The sequence below is a fragment of the Sciurus carolinensis genome, chromosome 14, assembly GCF_902686445.1.
Source record: "Sciurus carolinensis chromosome 14, mSciCar1.2, whole genome shotgun sequence".
NCBI classification, from domain to species: domain Eukaryota; kingdom Metazoa; phylum Chordata; class Mammalia; order Rodentia; family Sciuridae; genus Sciurus; species Sciurus carolinensis.
The window spans coordinates 33,319,203-33,344,958 of NC_062226.1; the positions used below are offsets into that span (position 1 = coordinate 33,319,203).

At 53.5% G+C, this 25,756-nt stretch overlaps 1 protein-coding gene across 2 annotated transcripts in view; it reads left to right on the plus strand.

Annotated features, from left to right (window-relative positions):
- The window catches only part of Anks6 (ankyrin repeat and sterile alpha motif domain containing 6), a 46,796-nt gene extending 22,080 nt beyond the window's left edge, over window positions 1–24,716 (plus strand). For both annotated transcript variants that reach the window (XM_047525865.1, XM_047525866.1), the window contains 7 exons: window positions 253–406; window positions 2,241–2,410; window positions 8,780–8,963; window positions 12,891–12,958; window positions 16,157–16,273; window positions 21,031–21,127; window positions 24,428–24,716. In XM_047525865.1, the coding sequence (XP_047381821.1) occupies window positions 253–406; window positions 2,241–2,410; window positions 8,780–8,963; window positions 12,891–12,958; window positions 16,157–16,273; window positions 21,031–21,127; window positions 24,428–24,471 (834 nt within the window). In that variant the 3' untranslated portion in view covers window positions 24,472–24,716. The remainder of the gene's footprint in view (window positions 1–252; window positions 407–2,240; window positions 2,411–8,779; window positions 8,964–12,890; window positions 12,959–16,156; window positions 16,274–21,030; window positions 21,128–24,427) is intronic.
- The last annotated feature ends 1,040 nt before the right edge of the window (window positions 24,717–25,756 follow it).

Consider the following 25,756-nt stretch of genomic DNA (forward strand, 5'->3'; position numbering starts at 1 on the left):
GCTTCATCCTGGAAGTGACCGGGGCTTCTGGGGTTTTCAGTGAATGACACGGCCAGGTTTTCTTCTCAAAGGGCCCTGGGATCGAGTGAGACCAAAGGGGACAATGTCACGGGGGCCCAGCCTGAGCCGATGAGCTCTCAGCAGATGGGAGTGAGCTCATGGGTCGGCAGGGCCACACCTGGCAGGGCCAGCGTCCGTGCGTCTGCGGAAGGTGCCACCCGCCCTAACCACCACACCGCCTTGCTCTTGCAGACTCCCGTCAGGCCCGTTAAGTTTCCCAGTCTCTCCAGAAGCCCAGCCTCTCCTGCCAGTTCTGGAAACTTCAACCACTCGCCCCATTCCTCAGGCGGCTCCAGCGGGGTCGGGGGCGCGAACAGGCACGGCGGGGAGCTCCACAGCCGCTCAGGTGGGCAGCCCGCCGCCGGGGAGGGGCGACCCCGGGGCTGGGGGCTGAGCCGGCCGTCCTCCCCTGCACGCGTGACCTTCTCCTGAGGCGCCAGGGAGCTCTGCAGGATTAACGAGGCAGTTTCTTCTCTGCAGGTTCTTAGGGTGGGGGTGGAGGGAGTGGGGAAAACTAAGTCCATAACGCTTTTTCTTATGTAAAATCACATAAGAAATTAGGAGAAGCGCTGGGAGTTTTCATGGAGTTAAAAATCCCTGAAGGCTAAGGCATAACAAGCCTGACAAAATACCTGAGGAGAGCGACCTAAAGGAGGAAAGGTTTGCTTTGGCTCTGAGTTTCAGAGGTTTCAGGCCATGCTGGGCGGGGCCCCAACGTCATGGCGGAAGAGTGTGGTGGAAGAAGGCGGCTCAGCGCATGGCAGCAGGAGGCAAAGGGAGGCAGGAAGTGGACAGGCAGGATATACCCGTCCAGAGCACCGCCCCAGTGACCTCCTCCAAGGCCCAGCCTCCGAGAGTTTCCAGTGGTCCTTTCAAATTATGACTCCTTCATGGAATCATCCATGGATGACGTCAGGGCCCTCCTGATCAGTGGTTCCCCACCTCTGAGCACTGCTGCACTGGGCACCCCGCCTTCAACATGTGAGCCTGTGGGGCACATTCCAGATCTAAGCCATAAGGAAGAGCTTCCATTCTGTCCCTTCATTGAACAGATGAGGAAACTGAAGCTCAGAGTGGGCAAAAGATTTGCAATTTGCAAGTTGGTGGCATTAAGTCTTAAACTCGAGTGCCCTGCAGCTCATTTGAACCTGCAGCATCCTTCCTAGTCCTCCCCAAAGATGCTCAGGATGAACCAAAGCCAGCTTTGCAAGAGGGACACCCCCGTTTATGCCGTTGCGTAAGAAATACGTGCTTATGGTAGAAAAAGCTGTCAGGACAGATTGCCAGAAGACCAAACAGGTACGCCTCACCCACCGGGGTCAGCATTAAGACCCGGTATGTATCTTAGCAGAGCCCCTGGGTCTCAGGACAGAGGGGTCCCTTGCCTGGCGTCACACAGCTCTCCAGTGGCAGAGCCAGGACCCAGGTGGTCTCACCTCGGAGCCTGCTCTCGTAGCCCCGGGCCTTCCTGAGCTGGGCACTGCCCGGAACTGCCTTTTCCTTTTTCCACACGCTGTGGACTCTGCGCTGCCTGCAGTCTGTGCACGTGTGTCTGCGGCAGCTTTAGTGACTGACCCGCTGCTGTGGGGGGGTCTGTGGCGGCCCCCGCTGGCTGAGCTCTGAGGCATTCTTGGGTCTGGCTCTAGCAGACCAGGTGCCCTCGCCACCTCCAGGCCTCAGCTCCGCCCGTTCCTGCAGTGATTTCCCAGGCGCAGGTGCCCTCCCCAGGGTGGCTGGGGGCAGGTCGCCTGCTTCTGAGGCTCCTGACGGCCGTGCCTCGGGAGGCCTCCCTGGGCCTGAGTCTGCACCGCTGCCGGCCACAGGCAGGTGCCCCGCCAACAGCAGCACCTCGCGTCCCCCTGGAATGCTGGGCCCTGGTGCTCCCACTCTCTCCCTGTCTTTCATGGCTCGGGAGTTTGGGTAGATCTGTTGAAACAGGAAGAGGGACAGTGGCCACTGGGGATGGATCCCGGCCACGACCACTCTGAGGCCTGTGAGACGCAGGGAAAAGCAAAGCCAGGGTGCATGGTGCCCGCCCGGCCCCTTTCCCCACCTCCACCACAGGGCCTTCGCAGCCTGGTGGCCACTGCCCCACGGCCACCGTCCAGTTCTGTGGAAGAGCCCTGTGGGGGCCGGGAGCACGCAGGCCGTGGCTGTCATTCCTCTTTCCGTCTCCTCAGGTGGCAGCATAGACAGCGTCTTGTCCCAGATCGCTGCCCAGAGGAAGAAAGCAGCCGGATTATCAGAGCAGAAGCCCAGCCAGCGGTCCAGCCCCGTGGGGCCAGCGCCCGGGTCCAGCCCGTCCGAGCGTCCCGTCTCCCCTGCGGGCACCACCGTTCCCAGCAGCAAGGTGCTCATTCTTGGGGACTGCTCCTCTTGGGCTCACAGATCTGCCCTGACTTGGCCCACGCGCCAGGGAGCACACGGTGGCCGCTCTCACCGTGTCACCAGGGACCCAGCAGCCACACCTCCATGCTCCCAGGGCTGTCGTGCAGAAGGGAGGTCATCGGGGACTTCCAAGGGGGCTTGGAAGGATGAACGAGGAGCCAGATGCAGGGCGGGCAGGCGGGCCAGGGTGCTGGTGAGCCTGTAGGGTACAGGACAGCTTTCATGGTGCTCCCGAGGCCAGGGAGTGGCATAGGGAGTAGCTGAAGGAAGGTGGGCGGGATGGTGGAGCCTCACCTCCCTGCTTCTGGTACCATTCCTCTATTAATGCAACCCAAGAGCAGTCACCATACTTAGTGTCTATGGAGTTTGCAGTGGATATTTATAAATGCCTTGCTGGTGGGAGTCTTCAGTCTCTAGTTTGATTTGGTTTTGCAGTACTAGGGGTTGAACCCAAGCCCTCACACATGCTAGGCCAGCTCTATACCACCAAGCTACACCCCCATTCCCTATGGATATAGGGATATGTGAAACTTTTCTTCCCAACCACTGTTGCTTGCACAACTCTCTTTGTTATTCAAAGTCCGTTATGCAGTGGGATCTCTGAAATTAGGTTCCTTTTAGAGTTTAGCTCCAGAAAGTTTTTCCTCCCCTCTACATGAACTTAATTTCCATTATGTTCAAAAGTGTTTGTGGGAAGGACCTATATAATTAAGTTCCTTTTAGAATTCAACTTTGGGGGGTGAAATCTCTACTGATGTTTCGATATTCTTTCTGTTATCAGTAAGAATTGATATAATTTTATTTCTCTTTTTGTTTTTGCTGCTAGGAAGCCCACAGCTACTCAAGTAAGTCTGATAGTCTGGGGCTTTTGAAATCATATTCTTCTTCTCTGTTGTCTAAAATTTTCTGTTATTTGATGGTCTTATTAGATGTATTAGATATAGTTAGCTTCCTTTAACTGGTGTGGGAAATAGGCGGGTGTCTGTTATAAATCATACTGTTATCTCGCCTGGATGTGCCTGTCATATATAATATATATGCACGTATATTCAGATGAAAGGAAATGGAGTCTTTCAAAAGACACATTCAGGAAACACTGGGAAACCATCCATTTCCATCATCACCTGATACTCTTAGCATGGTAATGTGCTTTAGCCTTGGGAGCTATTTAAAAATTCCGATTTCTGGGTCCACCCCAGCTCACCTGAAACACTCAGGGTTTAGTCTGGGGAATTCGTTCCCTACTAAAGTATTGAGCCAGCTGCACCCAGGGCTCTCAAAAACCACGGCCCTGCGTGGAAGGACCCAGAGTGGGCAGCCGCAGAGTGGAGACATGAAGTGCTTTTCAAAGGCCCCTGAGGACGGCTAGAAATGAGGATTCCGAACAGGAGCTGCCTGGACCTGGCTTAAGACAAGTGCGGTGCTGCCGTGGCGGAACGTGCACAGGGCTGGCTTCTGACAACTTCAGCATGGCTCAGCCTTTGGATGCGCAGACAGGGCAGAGCCAGTGCCCTGCCAGGCCCCAGGGCCCACGAGTAGCCTCACCTTCTCTTCCCGCCCTAGAGCTCAAGGGTTCCAAGCAGAAGGCACAGTTGAGCTTCTGAACCTGTGGATCAGCGGTTTAGTCTGGACTTAGCTGGGCAGTTCTGGTCTGGGGTATCACTCACCTGTCCATCAGCTGGACTGGCCAGGACAGCTGAGCCATGCGTGTCCACAGCAAGCTTGGACATGTTCTCCTGGCAGTGCCCAAGGCAGGGTTGAAAAGCAGGCAGGGCGTTCGAGTGCATCAGTGTGCCACACCAGAGCTGCCGAGCAGGACGCTGCCCTGGAGGGGTGGAGGTGATCCCCGGGACACTCAGTCTGCCACAGCAGACCGGCAGAGGGCAGTTCAGGCAGGAGGGATCGCATCTTCACCCGTCCTTCCCCAGTCATGCTGCCCACATGCCCCAGGGTATGGTGTCTCTTTGCTTTGGGCTGGGATAAGATATGTCTTGTAGGGATATACTGGTTATCTCCTGCTTAATCAGGAGCTCTGCTTCGGAATGTCTTGGTAGAAAGAAGTAGACGAAGGAGTATGTTAATGGTATAAGCAGCTCGTTAAAAAAAAATCTTTCAGAACCTAAGGGAGGGACTTCTTTTTCTACCCTGGGATGTAGTTAGCTAGATAGAGCATTAAATGCTTAGTAGTAGAAAAAGTTGCACTTGCTTCCAGACATAAAACCTATTTCTCTTTGGTCTCTACTGTGCTATTCACGATGTCCAATTTTTAGCACAAGATAAATAAAACAACCACACTCCCAAAAACAAAGCAGTCGTGAGAACAAGACTTAGGTATAACACAGGTGTTGGATTTAGACAGGGAGTTTTAAATAACTGTGACTAACACCTGAAGGGCCCTAATGGAAAATAAGGACAAAGTCGTGTGAGTAACTCCTTTAGCAGAGAGATAGAAATCCAGTGGAAATGCTAAAAGACATGGTTGCAGAGATGAGAAACAGAGATATTTTTGACAGACTCATCAAAGGTGTCACAACCAAGGAAAGAATCAGTGAACTTTTAGATGGGTCAACAGCAAGCACCCTAACTGGTTGGGCACAGTGGTGCACATCTGTAATCCCAGTGACTCAGGAGGATCACAAGTTCAAGACCAGCCTCCACAACTTAGTGAGACCCTGAGCAACTTAAGGAGATGTTGTCTCAAGATCAAATGTAAACAAAAATCCTAACTGAAATAGAGAAGGAAGTTCTAACAAAAACTCAGGGTCCCCAAAAGTTGAGAGAATGGTGGGGCAGAGGGAATATTTAAATACATATGATTGACAATTTCGCCAAATTAATGACAGATAGAAATCCACAGATCCAGAAAGTTCAGAGAATCCTAAATAGGAAAAATGCCAAAGAGAACAACACACCTAGCTATGTTATGTTTAAGCTGCTGAAAACAAGACAAAGAGAATATCTTAAAGGTAGCCAGAGGAAAAAGAAATTGCACACACCGTCATGGCACCTTTAGGTTGTCAGGAAAGAAAAAACAGTCACGCCATCTCACAGAATGAGTTGGGGAGGATTATCTCCTCTCTCGTTTTTCCGGAAGAGATTATGTAGAATTGGTATTTCTTTTTCCTTAAATGTTTGGTGAGATTGGCCAGTGGAACCAGCAGGGTCTGCCATTTTCTCTTTTGGAATTTAACTTACAAAATAAGTTCAGAGACAGGGCTAATTAGATGATGTGGTTCTTGAGTGAGTTCTGTGCTGTGTGTCTTTCGACGGATCATGCCTCCCATCGAGACTGTGGCGTTTGTGACGCGGATATGTCAGTAGTGCCCCCTTCGTCCTTCTGATGTGTGGGGTCAGTAGCAAGCTCTCCTTTTTCATTCCTGATGTTGGGAATCTGTGACTTCCTTTTTTTTTGTTTCATCAGTCAGGCTAAAAATTTACTGATGCGATTGATGTTTTCAGAGGATCAGCAGCTTTCAGTGATTTTATTTTTCTGTTTCATTGTCACTGATTTCTGCTGTTAGCTCTGCAATTTTCCTCTGCCTGCTTGCTTTGTGTCTTGTCTTCTTTCTCTAGGTTCTTATGGCAGAAGCTTGGATTACTCTGCAGAGGTCTTCATCTCTTCTAATGCAAACATTCAGTGCTATGAAGTTGCCTCTACAGTACTGCTTTTCCTGTGCCCTACACATTTTGATACTTGTCTGTATTTTAATTCCATGCAAAGTTTTTTTTTTGTTTCACCACCCTTGAAATTTTCTCTTTGGCCCAGTATTTAGAAGTGTGTTGTTCCTTTTGCTGTCCTTTGGGGGTTTTCTAGAGGTCATCCTGCTAGTGATTTCTAATTTAATTCCATTCTAGTTCTATTTCTATTCCTTGGGTTTGTTGAGGTCTGGTTTACTCCCTAGAGAGCAACTGAGTTTGCCGAATGCACTTGAGAAGAAGGCGTGTCCTGTTGCAGTAGCTGGGCAGTGGAGACCCTACACCTGTCAGGTCCACTTGGCTGGTGTTCTATGTCCCTACTGATTTTACATCTACTCGTATCAATTACTAAGAGGGAACATTTAAATCTCTTACTGTGGATGGGTTTTATTTCTCCTTTCATTCCTATCAGTTTTTGCTGCATGTAAGTTGTGTACACATTTTGGATTGCTATTTCTTCTGGAGAATGATCCCAGTATCGTGATGGAATGTCATGCTTACTCCTGGGGAAGAAAGATACATTTTTATGACAAACAGAAAGTGACAGACCCTCATGAACATAAGTGTAAAACTCTCCCCACAATGTTAGTAAGTGGAACCCAGTGATAAATAAAAGGGCGATGCGTGCTGGCTAAGTGGCATTCATCTCAGGAAAGCAAATCTGGATCAGCAGTAGAAAATCAATCTGCGTGATTCACCAGGTTCACAGACTGAAGAATAAAATGCCCAAAAAGCACTTAACAAAATTCAAAGTCCATTTGTGATCAAGACTGTTAATAGACTAGGAAAGGAAGGGAACTTCCTGAATAATGTAAAATACCTCTCACTGATATCACACTCGCTGGTGAAAGACCAAGTGTCCCTAGGACGGGGACCCAGACATCACGTCTCACCCCCAGCAGTCTCACTTCTGTACCAGAAACTGCAGCTAGCACAGCTAGGCAAGAAGAAGAAATCAAAGGCCTGCAGATTGGAAAGGAAGAAATGAAGCCGTCTCCATTCTTAGAGGACATGAGTCTTTTTCTATAGAAAACATCAAAAACTGTACACCAAAATTCCTAGGACCAATAAGTGAGTTCCACAGGGTCAGCAAAGAAAAGTCAGTTCTACTGCTTTCTGCTATCAGTGGTCAAATAGAATTTTTTAATTTGAAATTTTTAAAAATATCATTCACATTTTAAGTGCATATGCAAAAACGAAATAATATAAAGTAATAGGGAAGTGAAATATGTAGGTTTGAACTTCATAAAACATGCAAAATCTATAGGTTGAAAACTCTGAAACATGGATAAGTCAATGAAGTGTATGTAGTTAAGATGTAAATTCTCTGCAGAGTGATCTGCATATTCAGTGCAATCCCAATCAAAATTATGCTTTGTAGGGATCTAGAAATAATTGTGAAATTTATATTGAGATGCAAAAAGTACTTATAAGAGCCAAAAGGATTTTGAAAAAGATAAAAGCGAATGTGTCACACTAACGTCAAGACTGCCCCTAGAGCTCCACTGTGGTATTAGCGAAAGGTCAGACACACAGATCGGTGGGGCAGGACAAGAGTCCCAGAAATAGACCTGCACAAGACGCATTAACTGACTTTAAAAAAAAAAAAGGCAAAGACTAATCAGTAAAGTCTTTTCAGCCAAAAGTGCTGGAATAATCAGATGTCCATAGGCAAGAAAATGAACCTCTGCTCACATGTCACAGCTAATATTGAAAGGAACTTGGGATACATCATAGACAAAGTTTAAAATGAAAAACAGTAAAGCTTCCAGGAGAAACCACAGAATCATATCTGTATATCATGGATTTGTCCAAGAGGATAGCACAGGAAGCACGGCCCATAGAAGAAAACGCTGGTTACCTGGGTTCATGTGCATTGAGCCATGACATCCCAGGAGCAGTGAGCAACCTGGTGCCCAGACTTTGGTTTCTAAATACCATTCTCCAACAAAAGGGACCGGGGCGCATTGGCAGTGGCTCATTTCAGTACCGCCTCAGTGGAAATGCAAGATGAGCCTGAGGCATTTTGTGGTATCAGAAAGCAGGGAAATGTTCAAAAAAAAAAAAAAAAAGGAAAGGGAGGGAGGGAGAGATGTGAGGTGTTACATCAGGGACTGCTGGAGAGGAGTATGGGAACCCTTCTATCTGCAGATTTTCTGTACATCTAGAATTATTTTTATGGAAAAAGTCCTCTCTCACTCTCCCTCTTTCTCTCACTTTTTAAATCTAAATAATCAAAAATGGAGAGGGGAGGGGAAAGTGCTGCGTGTCGTTTGGTGAGATGGTGGTCAGTGGTGGAGCACAGAAGGCCTTGGTGTGTCTCGGCCACGCTTCCGTGTTAGAGCCGGGCAGCTGGGGCCCAGGGAGGAAAGGGGACTCGCCAGGGCGGCAGCCCTGGTAGCTGCGGGGACAGGACTCCTGCCGGCCTCCTGGCCCTGTGGTGCCTCTCGGCATGCCACACGTCCCTGCTCCCAGCTGGATGCTTCCTCGCTGCTCCCACTGTGCACGTGAAGTAGGTGCCGTAGTCCTGGCCAGACGTCCCCGCGTCAGATGCCACCCTGCTCCCGTTGTGGCTGTCTGCTCTCATCCTTTCTACCCTCCAGGCGATGGCTTACGGATTTGTTCTCCTCGGCAGAAATTGGACACCAGCAAAAGGCCGGCGTCTGGAACCTCCACGACCTCCAAGAGCACCTCCCCCACCCTGACGCCCTCCCCGTCGCCCAAGGGGCACGCCGCGGAGTCCTCCGTGTCCTCCTCCTCCTCCCACCGGCAGTCCAAGAGCAGCGGGGGCTCCAGCAGCGGCACCATCACCGACGAGGGTGAGTCCCCAGCCCCAGACCTCAGCCATCCTGCTCCTCGGTGACCTGGCATCAGAGAGCCACCCAGTGCCCTCAGTTGCTGTATTATATTCCGGGTCAGGTTTGTTTTCTGTTTTGTTTTTCTAAACAAACATGTCTCGCCCCTTCCCAGAGTCCATCTGGTATTCTTGTCTTCACTGCGCTAAAGGTGTGGTAAGCGCTCTCACGTGGTTTTTGAATATAGGTGAGTTTTGTTTATATGCACTCACACCCGCAGACGGACTTCTGCAACGCAAAGTTATTTACTTTCCCTGAACTTGCTACGAATCAGGATTATTTTATTTACAAAGTGAGGGGATCTCAGTGGCTTAAGGGGGAAAAGTGCTTAGGGTGTGCTTCAGGCATGTCTGGATCCAGGTGCTTTGGCAAGCAGATTCACACATACTTTATTTTCCTACTAATTTTGCAACCCCGGCAGAAAAGAGCTATTTTCTCAGTAGGTCCCAGCAAGACCCTGCGGCGGGGAGGTCTTCTGCTCACCCTTGGCCATCCTTGACTGTCTCTGTGTCCAGTGGGTGGGATGTGTGGATTGGTGGGCTCAGGTCTGGCATCTGCCTTTAGAGTCAGGATTGGGGTCTCCCCTGCTGACGGTGTGGATTAGAAGAGGCAGAGAGCGGCTCCTCAGAGGAAAGTGGAAGTGCTGTTCCAGGAGGGAACAGGTCCAGGCGAGCAAGCGCCCCAGGTGTCCACTGCAGCCAGGGACTCATGGTACCTGCCTGTGGAAGATGCCCCGCCACGGTATCCGGGGTCTGGGAGAAGGAAGATGGGGTGGGGTGGGGCAGACGTGAGGGTCCCCGTGAGAGAGGCCAGGCAGGTGCACAGGCAGGAGGACAGGTCACAGGGGAGGAAGGTGCTGGTGAGTCTGCAGCTGCCCAGGCGCGTGGCTGGCAGCTCAGCAGTTCCTTGCGGCTGCCGGGGAGGCAGGTGCCCAGGGCTTCTGCAGTGCAGGCGATGAGCTAGAGCCAGCTGCAGGGCAGGGGGAACACCCACCGCCGCTGTGGCTGGCACTCTCTTTTTCTGGGGCCTCTGTTTTGTGATGTCCAGTGCAATCAGTGATAAAGGCTTCAGAGATCTGCCAGCCATCCCCTCCCCCACCGCGTGCCCGGCGTGGAGCTGACGTCCCTCGAGGTCTTCAGCACACTGAACCCCCGGAGGCGCGGTTAGCGAGTTCTCCTGCATCTTCTTCCAAGAGCCGAGCAGCCTGTTTGCACCACCTGTACCCACCTGCCCCTCTCATTCATTATAAAGGAAGGTTTGCAGGGAGCTTCAGAGATGAAAAAGAAGACAGCCAGTAGCGGGTCCTTCCTGGGTTCGTTTCTGTGGCTTAGAAAGCCTCCTTTTTCCTCCTGGAGTCCTCGGGTCCTGAGGCAGTGAGACCTGTGGACTGTCACAGGACAGGGCTGCAGTCCGTCCCAAACAGCTGTTCTTTATGATATTCCTCTGGGAAACGAGTGACCCTGAGCGAAGACCCCACGCAGGACTTCACCCTGCCCCGTCTTGCCACCTGTGCCCCCTCTCTGGATTTTCCTCCTGGAAGTCCCAGGGCCTGTGATGCCATCTCCTCCTCGGCCTGCCTCTGCTCCAGGCGGGCTCCTCAGGCTGTCCGTGGGTGCTGTCCCTTGTGCCGGGTGGCAGGATAACCCGCAGGGAGGCAGACTTGGCCAGCCTGGTAACGCCAGGTTGCAACGTGAGACGGGGCCGGACCTTTGTTCTCGATCCAGTGCAGTGGTATCTGCCGGCTCCAGGAAGAGTGGTCCTCCGAGGGCCTCAGAGGAGACGGGCAGCGTGCGCCAGAGCCAGCCGTTAGGTGTACGGAGACATGGGAGCCGGCTGTGGAGCACAGCTACCGTGGGAGCTAAGCCACACGACTTCAGGATCAAGGCCCATCAAATGGAAACATGTATTGTGTTTAAAACAGCACGAATGTAAAACCTCAGCGCACTTGGCCTTCACCTGTGGTCTGGGGGTTTTTGTGGCCCCATGTCTGCACGTCGGGCACACCAAGCGTGTGCTCACGGTCACCTCTCTCCCCCGTCCCATCTCCACTCACAGGGACGGAACCTTGACAGTCAAAACCAGCAGCAGTGGGAGTATTTACACCACAGAAATCGGCAGAGACCACCCATCAGGGTTTGACTATGGTGTCATAGTTTGTCCCAATATAACTCAGACCGTGATGGGAGATGTCAGTCATGAAGGTTCAACTTAAAATTGTGTCCCGCCTGAAGCCATCGTATCATGAACAGCCTGAAAACATCCAGGATGTGTTCTTCCAGCATTTGAAAACCATTATCTGATTCAGCCAGCTTGCTCACATGAAGTTCAAACATATGTCTTTGTTGTTGCATTTCATCTTGTTCACGTAAACAAAACTATCAACCAGCATTCACATTGGAACGACTCTCCTTGGCTGTGGATACCAGAGCAAAAACGGGTTGAAAGCATTTGGTGAGGAGCAGTTGGCTATGTGGAATTTGCAGTAAGGAGTATCGTACATTTTTATTTGTGAACTGTGCTGTACATCCTTGATGTCAGTAAACTCTGTGACGAACATAGGCCACTCGAGAGCCGTTTACCAGGCCACCACTGTGGAGGGGCAGCGGAGCAAAGAGCTGGTGTCATGAATTACAGTGGATTGAGGTGGTTTCTCAGAAGCCTCCTTCAGGGAAGCTTCCTCCAGTCCCCTGGGCTGGGTCGCTGTCCTCTCTGTCCCCACATCCCCCGTCCCTACCCTTCACCATAGCACACATCACAGGAGAGAAGTGGCGCAGCAGGTGCTTGGCACCTTCTGGAAGCCAGACCACAGGGCTGATCCCTGCTCTACTGGGGACCAGCAGTTCGACCTCACCCAAGATCTGGTTCCCAGCCTCTCTGGGCCTCTCCTCCTCTTCTATGAATGGGGACAGCAGTAGATGTCGTGATGGGGAGGGTTGAGAGCAGATGGACTGTCCATGTACTGAGTGCCTGATGGCAAGCACCATCCCGAGACTGAGACCTTTCTTCCCAGCCACACTGAGCCATGCGCTGTGGGGACCTCCATCCTTCCAGGACCAACATGGGTCTCTTCTTCAAACTCACCTACTGCCTCAGGACCTTTGCACATGTCATTTCCTCGGCCTGGAGCCTGCCTAGTGATCTCCCCCAGGGACCTGCATAGTGTGCCCCTGCTGCTCAAATGTCTCCTGATCAGGGAGATCTTCCCCAGCCACCCCCACAGAACAGCACCCTCCTGTTCCTGTCCTCCACCCCACCCCACTCTCCTTCCTCTCTCCCTCTGGCCATCAGCCTGCATGTTGTCTGTCCTGGTCCAGTGCCCAGGTGCCTGGTCTGGGGACTCCCCATCGCATGTTTCTTTAACCCCCCAGCACTGGACTGATCTCCTCCTTTATTCTGCCTGTTCTGATACCAAGCACATTCCCTGGTCTGTCCCTCTGTCTTGCTGTGTCCACTCTGCTGTGCCCTTCAGACCTCCGCACACATGAGCCAACCCTGACTTTGGTCTGCGGCTTGCTGGCTGCTCTCTTGGGTTCGCCGTGGTGTTGTCATTGGCTGTCGTTCTTGCACACGAGGAGGCGGGGCTTAGTCCCAACTGCCAGCGCTCTGCGGCCTGAGGGCTGCAGCTGTGGTCTTTTCAGCCCATCGCTGAGGACCTGTCCCTGGTGGAGGCCCTGTGGCCGGCCAGTGGCTCAGGACCCCCCGCCAGCCTCCCATGCAGGATACAGCTTAGATCTGTGTTGGAGTTTCCTGTTGGCTTTCGGGGGTAGACTTTGATTTGAAGTGAGATGACACTGATCTGCAGTTTACAGACCACTCCCCATGCATTTTATGAAATTCTAAAGTGCATTGTTTTTGTTTGTTTTTTTTTTTTCATATCTTGCCTGCTTGAAGATGAACTTACTGGAATCCTTAAGAAATTATCACTTGAGAAATACCAGCCTATTTTTGAAGAACAGGAGGTAAGAGTATACCTTTCAGATGTCGATTTAAATCTTAGCATAGGAAAAAAAAAAAATCTCCGTCTCAGTGTCTAGTTGTCACTCCAGCCTGGGTCGATCCTTTCCACCGCGACAGCCTGTTAGTCCAGTCACCCCCTCGGTGAGATCCTGGGGCCCTTGGCTTGCTACACTGCAGTCGAATTTTGAAATTCTGAGTGCTGCTCCCTCTAGAGGTAACTGTCCTGGGAGATAGTTTTTGTTGCACAGGACTGACTGGCAGGCTCACGGGTTTAAAGTGGGCCACAAGCAAATCCTGAGGAATCTGCCTGCAGCGTCTGGAAATGGGGCCCGCGGTAATCTCAGAGTTCATATTTGCTTAGAAGCATGAAAATCACATTTAAAAACATGACCGCTCTGCTGTCTGGCAGGGCCTCAGAACGCTAAGCACAGAGTTACCAGATGACCTGACAGAGCTACTCCTGGGCATCCCCCCCAGGGAAACGAAGGCAGAGGTCCTCAGGAAAACCTGTCCCCAGATGTTTGTGGCAGCCTTACAATGGCCAGAATGTGGAGGCAACTCCAGTTTCCCGTCACCTGAGGACGGATAAGGAAAAGGTGGCACCGCTCTAGTGGCGTTTTGACAACCATACCAGATACAGGCCACAGCACGGGGAGTGGAAAGCACTACACTCAGTGAAAGAGACCAGTCACTGCTAGGGCGGTGGCGCACACCTGTAATCCAGCAGCTGGGGAGGCTGAGGCAGGAGGATCATGAGTTCAAAGACAGCCTCAGCAACTTAGCAAGACCCTAAGCAACTCAGTGAGACCCTGTCTCTAAAAATATATATATAAAAAAGGACTGGGGTTGTGGCTCAGTGGTTGAACACCCCTGGGTTCAATCCCTGGTACCAAAAGAACCCAAGACCAGTCACCAGAGGCCACGTTTGGTGTGGTCCTGTTACGCAGTGTTCAGACCAGGCAGCCCTGCAGAGCAGAGCAGGGGTTGCCAGGGGCAGGGGAAGGGGAAGGGCAGCAGCTGCTTGGGGTTCAGAGTGACAAAATGTTCTACAGCTGACCATGTCCCTAGCCATGTGACTGTGGACATGCTGAAGGTCACTAAATGATATACTTTAAGTGAGTTATATGATGGGCGAATTATAGTTTAACAAACTGTTGAAACTTTTACTGTTTTAACCAAATAAGACTCTTAGGCGGGTTCACCAGCCACGGGTTGTAGTCCCGGCTTAGAAAGTTCTGGTGCCCAGGGCAGCACATGGAAACCATCGTCCTTACAGCACCAATCCTGAGAGCCACTCATCGTCCCCAGCAAGGTCCAGATGCAGTCGAGGCCTTTGGATTTTGGTTCACAGGCACGTGGTGCTCGGTGCCCTTCCTCAGCGTGCTGCCTGGCTGCATCCCGTGTCTGCCATCCCTGCCTCCTTGGCGTTTGCAACTTCAGCAGTGATCTGTCTTATTTCCAAGAAGTCTTTCCTGGTGGCTGCCTGCTTTTGCTTGAAGTGTCCCGTGTCCTCTTGGCGTGTACAGAGCACACTGCTGTCTCTGGAGGTGTCTCCATCTCAGCTTCGTGAGGCGATGCTTGTTGTGATTTCTTGGCTTCATCCCCATTTCTCAGACTGGCATGTTTGGGGGGTCACCTGTCACTCATGCTGGGGCTGCTGTGGTGTCCAGTGCAGGGCACGGAGCTGTGTCCCCACTGAGACAGGAAGCTCTCATGGTTGAGGGAGGAGGGCAGGCAGACCAAGCTCGGCTGCTGTTCTGATCTGCCATCTCACTGCCTCCGACGTGGGGCTGAGCTGGGCCTGGGGTCTTGCCACAGGGGGGCTGGAAGATTCCTGTGCCCACTGGGCCAGTGCGAGGTTAGCTGAGATGGGCCTGCCCTTCTCAGGAGCCAAGCTCAGCTGGCTTCTCCTCAGACGTAGCTTCTCTCTGGGCAGTTGACAAGCTGGTTAGCGCCGGGGGGAATTCGCCTCGCTATGACCACGGCCCAGTATTCCCCGGGAGGCGTGGGCAGGTCTGGACTTTGTCCTGCTCGGTGTGCCTCGCCCTCACCTCCAACCCAGGCCCCACAGCTACAGGGATTCTTGGTCCCTTGCAGACCCTCCTGGAACTATCAGGGACAGCACTTTTCCCGGGTTCCTAGTGCTGGTAATAATTTTTCCTTATTGTTACATACATATAATCATCAGTGAGAGTTTAGAAAAGGAAGTATATAATACATATTCTCATCAGAATGAAACTGAAGACAGCAGTGTTCATTTTTCTACCTGTATTAGGGTGAATTTGATGAATTTGGTAGGTATTTAAAAAAACAAAATAATGCCATCTTAACAAAATAAAAGGTTATTTCTGCTACAAAAAGTTTGGACCAGAGTCTTCTAGGCTTCTAGCTCTCTGCTCCACACGCTGAGGTATATGGCCCTCAACCCCACAGCCCAAAGTGACTCTGAGAGCTTCAGCCGTCACATCCACATCCTGTGCGCAAGACAAGGCATGTAGGATTGGTTTTGCCTGGATGTGGAGGCCTGTTCTCTGTCCCCCTGTAACTGAGGCCTGCCATTGTCCCACTTGCAGGGTGCTGGGTGTGCTTGCTTCGCCTGAACCACTTCCAACCTTCCCTGCACCCTGCCTTGGAGGCACAGAGGCCCATTAGCCTTTTTTCCAGGCGGGCTGACAGAGCTGTTGGATTTTCCCTAGAAACCAGGAAGCGTCCAGTTCTGAGACGCCCTTCTGCTGGCGTCTCTGCCTTGGTTCCACCACCCTTCTTTCCTTTATTTCTGCTGCTTGTTTTCTCACTCTCTTTCCATGGTCTGCGCCTCCCTTGTCCTCTGACGGGGAAGTGAGTGAGTGCCTCACGCTGTAACACCCACGTTCTCCTGGCAGCCTCCGGTGTTGCCAAAAGCGCGGCCATGTCGGAATTCCCCTTCTAACAGCAGGACTTGGAGCGGACAGACCTTGCGGGCTGCCCAGGTCCCTGCCTCAGAGGCTGCCCTCGGTTTTCCCCAAATGTGTGTTTGGACAAGACAAGAGCTGAAGGGGGTTGGCTTTTAATGTTTTCAATGCCACATCCAGAATTGGAGGCCGGAAGTCACAGTCGATTCCCTCCTAATAAGCCCGGACGGCTCCTAAGGGTGATGTTTCGGTGGGAGTTGGGGGAGAGTGCGGCCCCCAGCAGATGGTAGCAGCCCCATCTTTTCCCAGGTGGACATGGAAGCGTTCCTAACGCTCACCGACGGCGACCTGCAGGAGCTCGGCATCAAGACAGATGGATCCCGGCAGCAGATTTTGGCAGCCATCTCTGAGCTGAATGCAGGCAAGGTATTGCTCTCAGTCTTTCTCTCCTCGCCTCAGGCAGCTGGGAGCTTTAGGAGGGTCCTGAGACCTTCTTGTTGGTCCGTTTTGGCTCCTCTGGTGTATCTGATGGAGGCTGGCCCGCTTGCACACCACCGAACCTCCCAGGGTGGCCTCCTCCCTTTTCTACCCATGGGGTGTTGCTCCTCAGGTTCAGCTAAAATAGTCCCTTGGGTAATTCCACCCCCAGGAGCAGGTGGCCCTTGGGAGCAGCGGAGGCAGAGCCCTTGGTTCACACGGTGGTCCCCAGAGCCAGGCTGAGCTGGCTCAGAATCCGGGCCAGGCACACCTGCTCTGAGCCTCAGGGTCCCTACCCAAAGGGGTCCACAGGGCCCCCTGTGATGGGGCTGTGGCAATAACCACAGTGTCCAGCAGGACGCCTGGCACACAGAGCTGTCAATCATTGTTGTTGACATTGGCATCCGCATTGAATTTGTTTCATCAGCTTTAAAGCCTAAAACCAAAATGCTTCCCGTCGCCCTGACTCAAAGGCACACTTAAAACAAGGCCCAAAGCACAAAACCAGAGAGGCAGAGCCCGCTCCCTGTGCAGACTCCTGCCGCGGGTGCTGCTGGTCTCCTAGCGCCCCGGCCGGCGCCTCTTCCCTGACGGGTGTCGCTGCTTAGCGGGCAGCAGTGCGCTGCTCACGTGGCTTCCCCACGCCTGGCCCGCCAGCTGCCCGCCCTCCGGACAGCAGCCCCGGGGCTGGGGCCTCGCCGCCATCAGTGCCACCGCTGTGGACCTCTCTGCCTCCTCCCTTTTCCCCCTTTTCTCCCGGTTGAGCCTGCCCCCGCCCCCGGGTTCCACAGTGGGAGGTCACGTCGGAGGGCGGGGCCGCCCAGGAACCTGGGAGGGACGCACAGCCCGGCAGCAAACAGGTGTCCCCCGTAGTCCTTCGTCATTCACAGACCACTCCGCACAGGCTTCCTTAGCCAGCCCCTGCCGCAGCCCGCGAGGCCGCCAGCCGCACTCACCATGGGTCCCTGGTCAAGAGCCCTCTGGGGCAAGGCAGGACACCACCCAGCCCGTGTGGCGGTGAGCAGTGGAGGCAGAGCTGCTCCGGCCTTCTGGCTTCTGCTGCTCCCCACCTAGTCCTGCCCACGTTGCGGTGATTGCGACTGTTGTTATTGTGTCCTGTCTACAGGTGACAGGGTGACCCTTCAGAGTGACCTAGTGACCTTACTCAGGCATTTGCTTGGTTGGGGGTTTTCCTTTTTCTTTTTGCTACTGGAGATTGAACCCAGGGGGGCTTAACCACTGAGCCACATCCGTAGCCCTTTTTTTAAAATATTTTATTTAGACACGGGGTCTCACTGAGTTGTTAGGCTGGCTTTGAACTTGAGATCCTCCTGCCTCAGCCTCCCGAGCTGCTGGGATCACTCCGGCATCTGGAGGGGTTTTTCCTTTTTTGTAGTGTGTTCTTTGTCTTCTGTAAATGTCTCTGAACAGTCCTGACCTGGGCCTGGACAGGTAGGGAGGCCACGGCTCAGAGGTGGGCAGTGACCTGACTCCATCCCACTCGGTTTCTGCTCCACTCCTGGAGTGGTCGCCGGAAGTGGAGGTTGCTGGAGGCGGGCGGCTCTCTGCTGCAAGGAAGGGCATCAGCCAGCGACCTGAAGCCCAGGATGGCTCACAGCAGGGGCCAGCTCGACTGTCACTGGAGTTTTGAGCATTGATTTTTTGGGGAAAGAGCCCTGCCAGGTCAGAGGCCTGAGCCGCTCAGTGCTGTGCTGGAAGCACGGTACATACTCGCTCGCTTGAGGCCTCCAGAAGCTGCTGAGGCTGGTTCCAGTTTACAGATGAGGAAACCACAGCACAGAGAGATTGAGGAATTTGCCCGAGATCACACAGAGCCAGGATTGGAACCAGATTGCACACACCTCCCTGTAGCTACCCACAGGCACACAAAGGAGAGCGCTCATTGCCGTGGGAGCTCTTGACTCAGCGTGGGGACTGGAAAGGCAGAGACTGGGAAGACGTTCTGAGGAGAGCAGGGGCTGAGACCTAAGGAGGAGCTAGAGCAGGTAAGGGGTCCAAGGGCAGAGCAGACCAGGCTGGGGGGAGCACCTGTGCAAAGGCCCTGTGGTAAGAGAGTGGCGAATTCCAGGAACTCAGAGCACTTGGAACAGAGAGCAAGAGGGCCAGAGGGCACACAGGTGGAGGCCCCAAGCTGCAGATCACTGAGGGGTTTTGTGCCACATGCCTTTTTATTTTAATGTGACTGAAATAAATTTGGATCTTCAATTTTACACCCTTCTTTCTTTAACATGAAATCTATGCAACTAGCCATGTCACTAATGTCTTTTTAATATATTTGCCTAAGTGCACTAAAATGGATTGTTTCAAAAATGCCTACTTACTAGATATGTAAATACCCAAAATTTGTAGCAGTAGTGCTGCAGATGACAAGTCTGTGTATAAGACTTTCTAATGCTCTCCCGGGAATAGATGTCAAAGCAAATCACTGAGTCCAGAGCCCGAGGTGTATCCCTCCTCCCTGAATTTTCCAGAAAGAGCCCCATGCGCTGCCGGCTTGGCTGTGCCGGGTGCGGCTCCTGCAGTCTTGCCAGCGTTGAGAACTATCAGTTTGTTGTTTAATCATTATTAATTTGACAGGCCAAAAAATGCACCTCGTTTTCATTTGCGTTTCTTTAAGTACTAGATTGATTGAATCCTTTTTTCTATATTTAATGGCCCTTCGTTCTTTTCCTTTTGAAAAGTTGCAGGCAGGTCCTTTGAAACGCCAGGATGTTTGAAGGGCAGTTGCTGAGACCATCTTCGGTGGGCCGCGCATGCGGGGGGCGATTATGGCTTTAATTATCTCCAGCTCCCTCCTAGGGTTAGGAGGCAGTGGGCGCCGGAACCCTGCGTCGCCCTGACCTCATTTCTCAGGCAATGAAGGCCGAGGTTGAATAATAAAGTCGCTTCTCCGCCCTGCTCCGTAGCCCTCTGCAGTTCGCACAGGCCACCCCGTTCGTGATCTCGGAAGGGGCTTTATAGTCACCCTGGAGGTTGTACTACCCCCACCTTTCAGATAGAAAGCTCAGCGGCACAGGGGTCGCAGTGGGGTCGGGATTCCAGGTGTGCCCTGACCCCTTTGATTTGTGGGGTTGGAATCCTGGCAGTCTTTCACCAGCTTATGGAAGATTATTTGCAAGGATGGGCACGCAGGGTGAAGCTTGCCGCCCTCCTAGGGGCCTGGGAGGCCTGGTCAGCACAAGTGGTCCCTGTGTGGGGGGTCTGGAGAGGGGCCCTTCCAGGCTGAGGGGGGTTATCAAATGAAAGAAAAGGACTTGTTTTAGTTTTGTTTTTGTTTTTGTTTTTGTTTTTGTTTAGTTTTGTAATTTTTCCTGTTTGTTCTTTTTAGTTACACATGACAGTAGAATGTATATTGACACATCATACACACATGGAAGATAACTTCCCGTTCCTGTGGTTGTACGTGATGTGGAGTTACCCTGGTCGTCTATTCATATACGAACATAGGAAAGTGATGTCCAGTGCATTCTACTGTCTTCCCATTCCCATCCCCACTCCTTTCCCCCATTCCCCCCTGTCCAATCTGGTGAACCTCCACTCCTCTCTCATCCCTGCCTCTTGTGAGTCAACATCTGCATATCAGAGAGAACATCCAGCCTTTGGTTTTGGGGGACTGGCTTATTTCACTTAGCATGATAGTCTCCAGTTCCATCCACTTACTGGCAAATGCCATAATTTCATTCTTCTTTAAGGCTGAGTAATATTCCATTGTGTATATGTACCACATTTTCTTTATCCATTCATCAGGTGAAGCGCACTTAAGTTGGTGCCATAGCTTAACTATTGTGAATTGAGCTGCTATAAACAGTGATGTGGCTGTGTCACTATAGTATGCTGATTTTAAGTCCTTTGGATTTATGCTGAGGAGTGGGATAGCTGGGTCAAATGGCGGTCCCATTCCAAGTGAAAGAAAAGAAAGTTTGAAGTCTGGGCTCATTCTGTTGACTTTTAAATTTTTGCCTTCTTACTCCCAGCAGAGAATAATCTGCCCGAGATTATACATTTTTAATTTGCGTTAATTTAATTTGTGTTGCAACCATATTTATGTGTTGACTTAGAAACCTGTGTTTATGCACCCTGCTGCCCTCTGAGGGCAGGACCTGTCTGCCTCCTGCAGCCCACCCAGGTCCCATGTCTGCAGCAAGCATCTGGGGCACTGCTACGGTCCCAGGGAAACCAAGGCCCAGAGAGATGAAGTGTCCTGCTCAGGGTCACCAGCTAGTAATGGGAGAGGTGGGATTTGAACCCTTCATCTCTGGGTCTTGCTGCCTTTTGTCCAGGAGTTCAGTGGACTTAACGAGAAGCCTCCACGTCCACCCTCGTTTCCCCTCTCAAAGTGTGGGTGTGGGAGACCGTGTGGTAGGGCTTCCGTTGAATTCTCTGGAAAGACAGCATGAGGCGGGCGAGGAGATGCCCCTCCAGACAAGCTGGCCCGCCCCGCCTCGTCCAGGGTGGGGACTCCTGCCCCTCAGGGTCCTCTCCAGCACCGACAGCTGGAGGTGGGGACGTGCTGGCTCAGTCTGTTTTTATTAAGCTCGGTACTCTTTTAATTAGGTGATTTATTTCCTCCAAGACGCCCTTGGGTTCTTCAAGTATGAGTTGAGCACTAACCACCCTGTGTCAGCTGAGTTCATGGTTAAAAGACTTAACGAGACTTCCTGTGTCTGTTTCGATGTCCTCCGCAGGGACGAGAGAGGCAGATCTTACAGGAAACCATTCACAACTTCCACTCGTCCTTTGAGAGCAGCGCCAGCAACACCAGGGCCCCCGGCAGCAGCCCCTGTACGTGACGCTCCTTGCCGCCGCCGCAGCACCAGCTCCCTGAGCCCCGGTACCCCTGCACATGACCTGGGCCCTGGCCCCGCTCCCTGCAGCCTGCATGCCCTGTCCACTCCCTGCCCTGTCACTGCTGAGCCCTGGCCGGTTGCTCCCTCTGCGGGACGCCCCTCCCTGGCCCTGCTGCACTGGTCAGGGATGCTCCTTGCTGTGACAGGTCCCCACACACAGGTGCAGAGATCCCATGGGATAGTCCAGTTGGGTACCTCTGGTAGGCTCACAGTTTTGCCTGGCGGCTCAGGGACCCGGCTCCTTTCTTCTGTGCCTGGCCATCGCCGAGAGCAGAGGCACTGGGACGGTGGTGACGGGCGGACGGCACAGCCAGTGCTTCCCTGCCTCGCCCTTGGCTGCCGGATGCCGAGGAGGCCGGGGATCGGAGCTCCCCTGGCTTCCCAGTCGCCCCGGGCTCAGAAGTGGGCATTGTGGCAGAAGGCGGGCCTTGCCTGCCGCATGGTCCTCCTAAGGGAAGCCTTTCCCTCACACCCACGGGGCCACCCCTGCTGCCGCTGGGTCCCTCGTGTCTGGAGCGCGACCCCTCCCCCGGCAGACGTTCAGGTGTGCACGTCCAGCACAGCTTCTGCAGCGCGGAGGAGGCTCTGTGCCATCCCTTCCTCTGGCCTTGGCCAGGACTAAGCTCCAGGGTGCACCTGCCCACCCACGTCACGCAGGGCTGTCGCACTACACATGGGGACAGGAGGCCAAGGTGTCACGTTGAGGAAGGACTTTGGGACTCAGATTTTCTAGGCACAGAGGGGGAGAGTCTGGAATTCCTTCTACGCCCTGTTAATGCTGTGTTGCCCAAAAGTGGGTTGGCCCGTGTATTTTCTGCCACGTCACGTGAGCATGTAAAAATCTAGTCCCTTTCTATCGCATGCTGGGCACCACGTGGGCAGAGAGCGGCCAGGGCCTTCCCACCCTGGCGGATCCTGACGGGTAGGGCCCCAGCCTTCCGGGACAACAAGAAGAGGGGAAAGAGCTTGCGCCTGGGCTCGGGGTCAGACCCAGCTCTGCGCTGGTCCAGTGCGGCAGGGACAGGTCGCTTGGCGTCTGAGCCAGAACTCAGACCCCAGCGCATGAAGCACTTGGTCCATGGTTCTGATCCTTACCATGGCTGTGCCAGGCCATCTGTCCCCTGCCCTCCCTCTGGCCATCACTGCCCCACCCCCCGTGCTGTCTTCTAGAGGCATTCGTCACCACGCTGCCCAGAGCCTCGTGGTTTCTCTCTGCCTGACCATCTGCTGGGCGTCCTCCCCCGCCTCGGCCCACTCTCCATGGGAACCAAGACGAAACATCTCATTCCAGCCTCGCAGACAGCTGGAGGGAGGGTCCTTTGAGGGGGCTCTGCTCTCTGGTCACCTATTGTGTGCTCACGCTTCTCTGCATTGTCGTTTGCCCTCACTGCCACCCCAGAGGTGGCCTTGTTCCACCTCACCCTGCACATGGGGACAGGGATGGGGTTGCAGACGCGGGAGGAAGGAAGCTGCTCTCATTACCCGCTGCAGAAGGGGCAGGGCCAGGTTGAAATGGGTCCTGGCGGGCCTCCAAGCAGGGTCCTCTCCCTCACTCCTGTGTCCCCCAGACCTTGACACGCTGGTGACTGGCTGGCACCCTCAGGGTCACCGCAGTGGCGTGCTGTCAGGCCTTGCGGCTGCTATTTGCCATTGCACTGTTTTTTCTGTAACCTACATACTGGTGCAGCGTCCACTCGGGTGAGTTTGGTGGGACACCTGTGAAACAGGAGCCGTGCCGGGTGGCCTTGCACAGAGGCAAACCTGGACGTGGTCTGCTGACCCCGGACAGAGCAGGGTGGTCGCCCAGCTGGAGCAGGGGGCAGCTGAGGCTCTGAATGGCCCCGCTCCCGTCTGCTCCACTAGACTCGAGGCTTTTTCTCCCAGTTTGTGCGCTGGTGGGTGAGAGATTCCTGGACCCCTTCCTGGGCCTGCCTCACCCACAGCCATCCCCAGCCTGCCTCCAGGAGGCTGTTCCCCTCCACAGGTAAAGCTCCTGGGCCCCGTGCCTTCACCAGTGATTCCCCAAGTGTGCCCTTGGAGCGTCAGCGAGGCAGGACGTTAGTAGGTTCTTTATGAGGAAGGATAAAGGGGTGTGCGTGTGGCCCAGTATGTCGGGCAGAGACTGAGTCAGGCCGAGCTGCAAGATGATCTTGGCTCTGGGGCTCCTCTGCCTTCACACTGGGCCCCGCACAGGCCACGTAGCCTAGGGGGTTCCCCCTCTTCTCCAGGTACTCTTGGACAGTGCTGGGGAAGCCCTGGGAACACCTCTCTTCCCCCCAGTAGCTCTCCACAGATGTGGCCTGTTGGCCGTGGGACACCTGGGTGAGAGCGTCTCCTGCCGTTGAGAAAGTGGGGCCCTGCTCAGAGGCCTCTCTGTTCTAGGGTCTATTCCAGAGTGGAGGGCATCATTGCCCAGCACCCATGCAGTGTCCTACTGGTGGGTGCGGGTGTCTGAGGCCCTGCTGGCCAGAGGAAGTCTCCTAACCATTGCACGGAGGCCAGCTGGTCCTGCAGGAAGGCTGGCCTTGTCATTCATTCACTCACAGAATGTTAACTGAGCATCTCCCCTGGGCCAGCCCCAGGCTCCTGCTCTGGACCCATAGTTGAAAGGACTCATCGGCCCTCACAGAGCTGCGGTGCTTTAGAGGAGGCAAGCAATGAGCAGAACAGTTAGAGCGCCAGGAGTCTGGTGGTACGGTGTGTGAGTTCAGGGCAAAGGCAAACCTCATTTAACGGCTCACGCTCGGCCTGGGCAGACAGCGGGGAGAGCTGGAGCCGGTCCTGAAGGGCGGTTCTGGGCACAGCAGCAGGCGGGAGGAGAAACAGCACCCGAGCCAGGAGGGCTGCGACGCCGCTGATGACTTGTGTGGATCATATCGTCAGGGAGTGAGGGAGTTAGATGTTTTTCTGATTTCCAGTCCTTTTCTTTAGTTCATGTAGAAGCAAAGCATTATCCTGCAAAGAACTGACGCGGGCAGACCTAGCCCTGGCTCTGGCTCGGCCATTTCTTGCTGGGTATTCAGGTATTTTTCTCCATCTCCTCGAGTCTGTTTGCATTTTGGTTACCAGGGTCTAGGCTGTCCCAAGGAACTGGGAACCAGATGAGCTGAGAACCCTTTCCACCCTGGAACTGTTCAGATGTGAGGAAACCCAAACATGGCTGCATGGTTCATCTCTCCCTCTCTCTCCTCCCCCACCCCTTCCTTCTCTCCCACATGTCCCTATATCGCTGTAGCCGGGTGGGTGAGACCAGAAGAAGCAACCTCTGGCAAGAGGTAGCAGCAGCTTAGATGGCTCTGCTGGCATCAGAGCCCCAAGGAGCGGAGAGTCGTCCAGTGGACCCCTGCCTCCAGCTGGTGCCTTGTCACTGGGATTCCTGGCAAGGTGGACAGAAAGAGAAAGGCTGGGCCCGCCATGGGAGCTGATCCAGCAGACGGCGAGGGAACCTCTTGTTTACTCCTGCCTTAGAGATACCTGAAGCCCAGGGCTGGCCAGCTGCAGACATCCCCCCTGAGCTGTGCACCTGAGCTGTGCAGGGCCTAGGACCCTTCCTAGAAGGATTCTGCAGGCCAGACGAAGGTGACATCTGCAGAAGGTGGAGTGAAGCACCGTCGCATGGCCGTCTTGTTCATTCCCAGCAAGTTGATGACCTCGTGCTAACCAGTGGGTCCTGCTGGACATGTAGAGAGACCTGATGTTTCCCTAATAAAGTTGACACCAAACTCTGCGGGCCTGGCTGGGCAGTGAGCTCCTCCGCAGGTGAGCGGGCAGTGAGCCCCCTGCGCTTGGGAGTTCTGCACTTGTCAGGTATTTCTCGAGGGCTGGGTGGGCTCCTGCAGCCTCAAGGTGCTCTGCTCAGAGTGGACTTCAGCCCTGCCTTCCCGTCAGCTCCTCAGCTGGGAGGCCAAATGGCCAGTGGGCCACCGAGCTTGGGGATGACAGAAGGGACATAGGTGAAGAACCACAGGGGTGAGCACCGGAAGCCAGTGCACCTGACTTCAGGCGTGCCCACCCAGCCAGGCTGGCTTCCCGAGGCCACCGGTGCCAATGCCCTGTGGGAGCCTCCGGGGCCTTCTCACCAGGGTGACACACAGGGCCTGGCCTTCCACACTGAAATCTTGTGGTGCCCAGTGGGGGGGATTAGTCTTGCTCCCACCCTCACCTGTACCCAGGATGCCCTTTTTGGGGGGGCCCAGAATAGGTTTCCATCTTCCTCATGTCAAACACATTTTAAAAATTATTATTTCCATGCAGGATTTGAAAGATTTTCCTTTGCCAAACTGTATGTTAAATAACGGTGGCTTTGTTTTCCTTTTTGCTCGTTCGAGGCATAGAACATGGCTCAGGAGCTCTTCCAGCGTGAGCTGTTAGGGAACTAGCCCCTGGGTCGCCAGGCGCTTCTGGGAATCGCCTTGCCTCTTCTTCACAAGAACCCAAGAGGCTTACAATCCTTTCCTTCCAGTTTAGCGCCCAGGAAGACACCAGTAGCAACCAGCCTCACCAAGGACAAGCGCAGCTCACAAGGGACACTTTGGTTTGAATGCAAGTCTCACCTCAAAGTTCA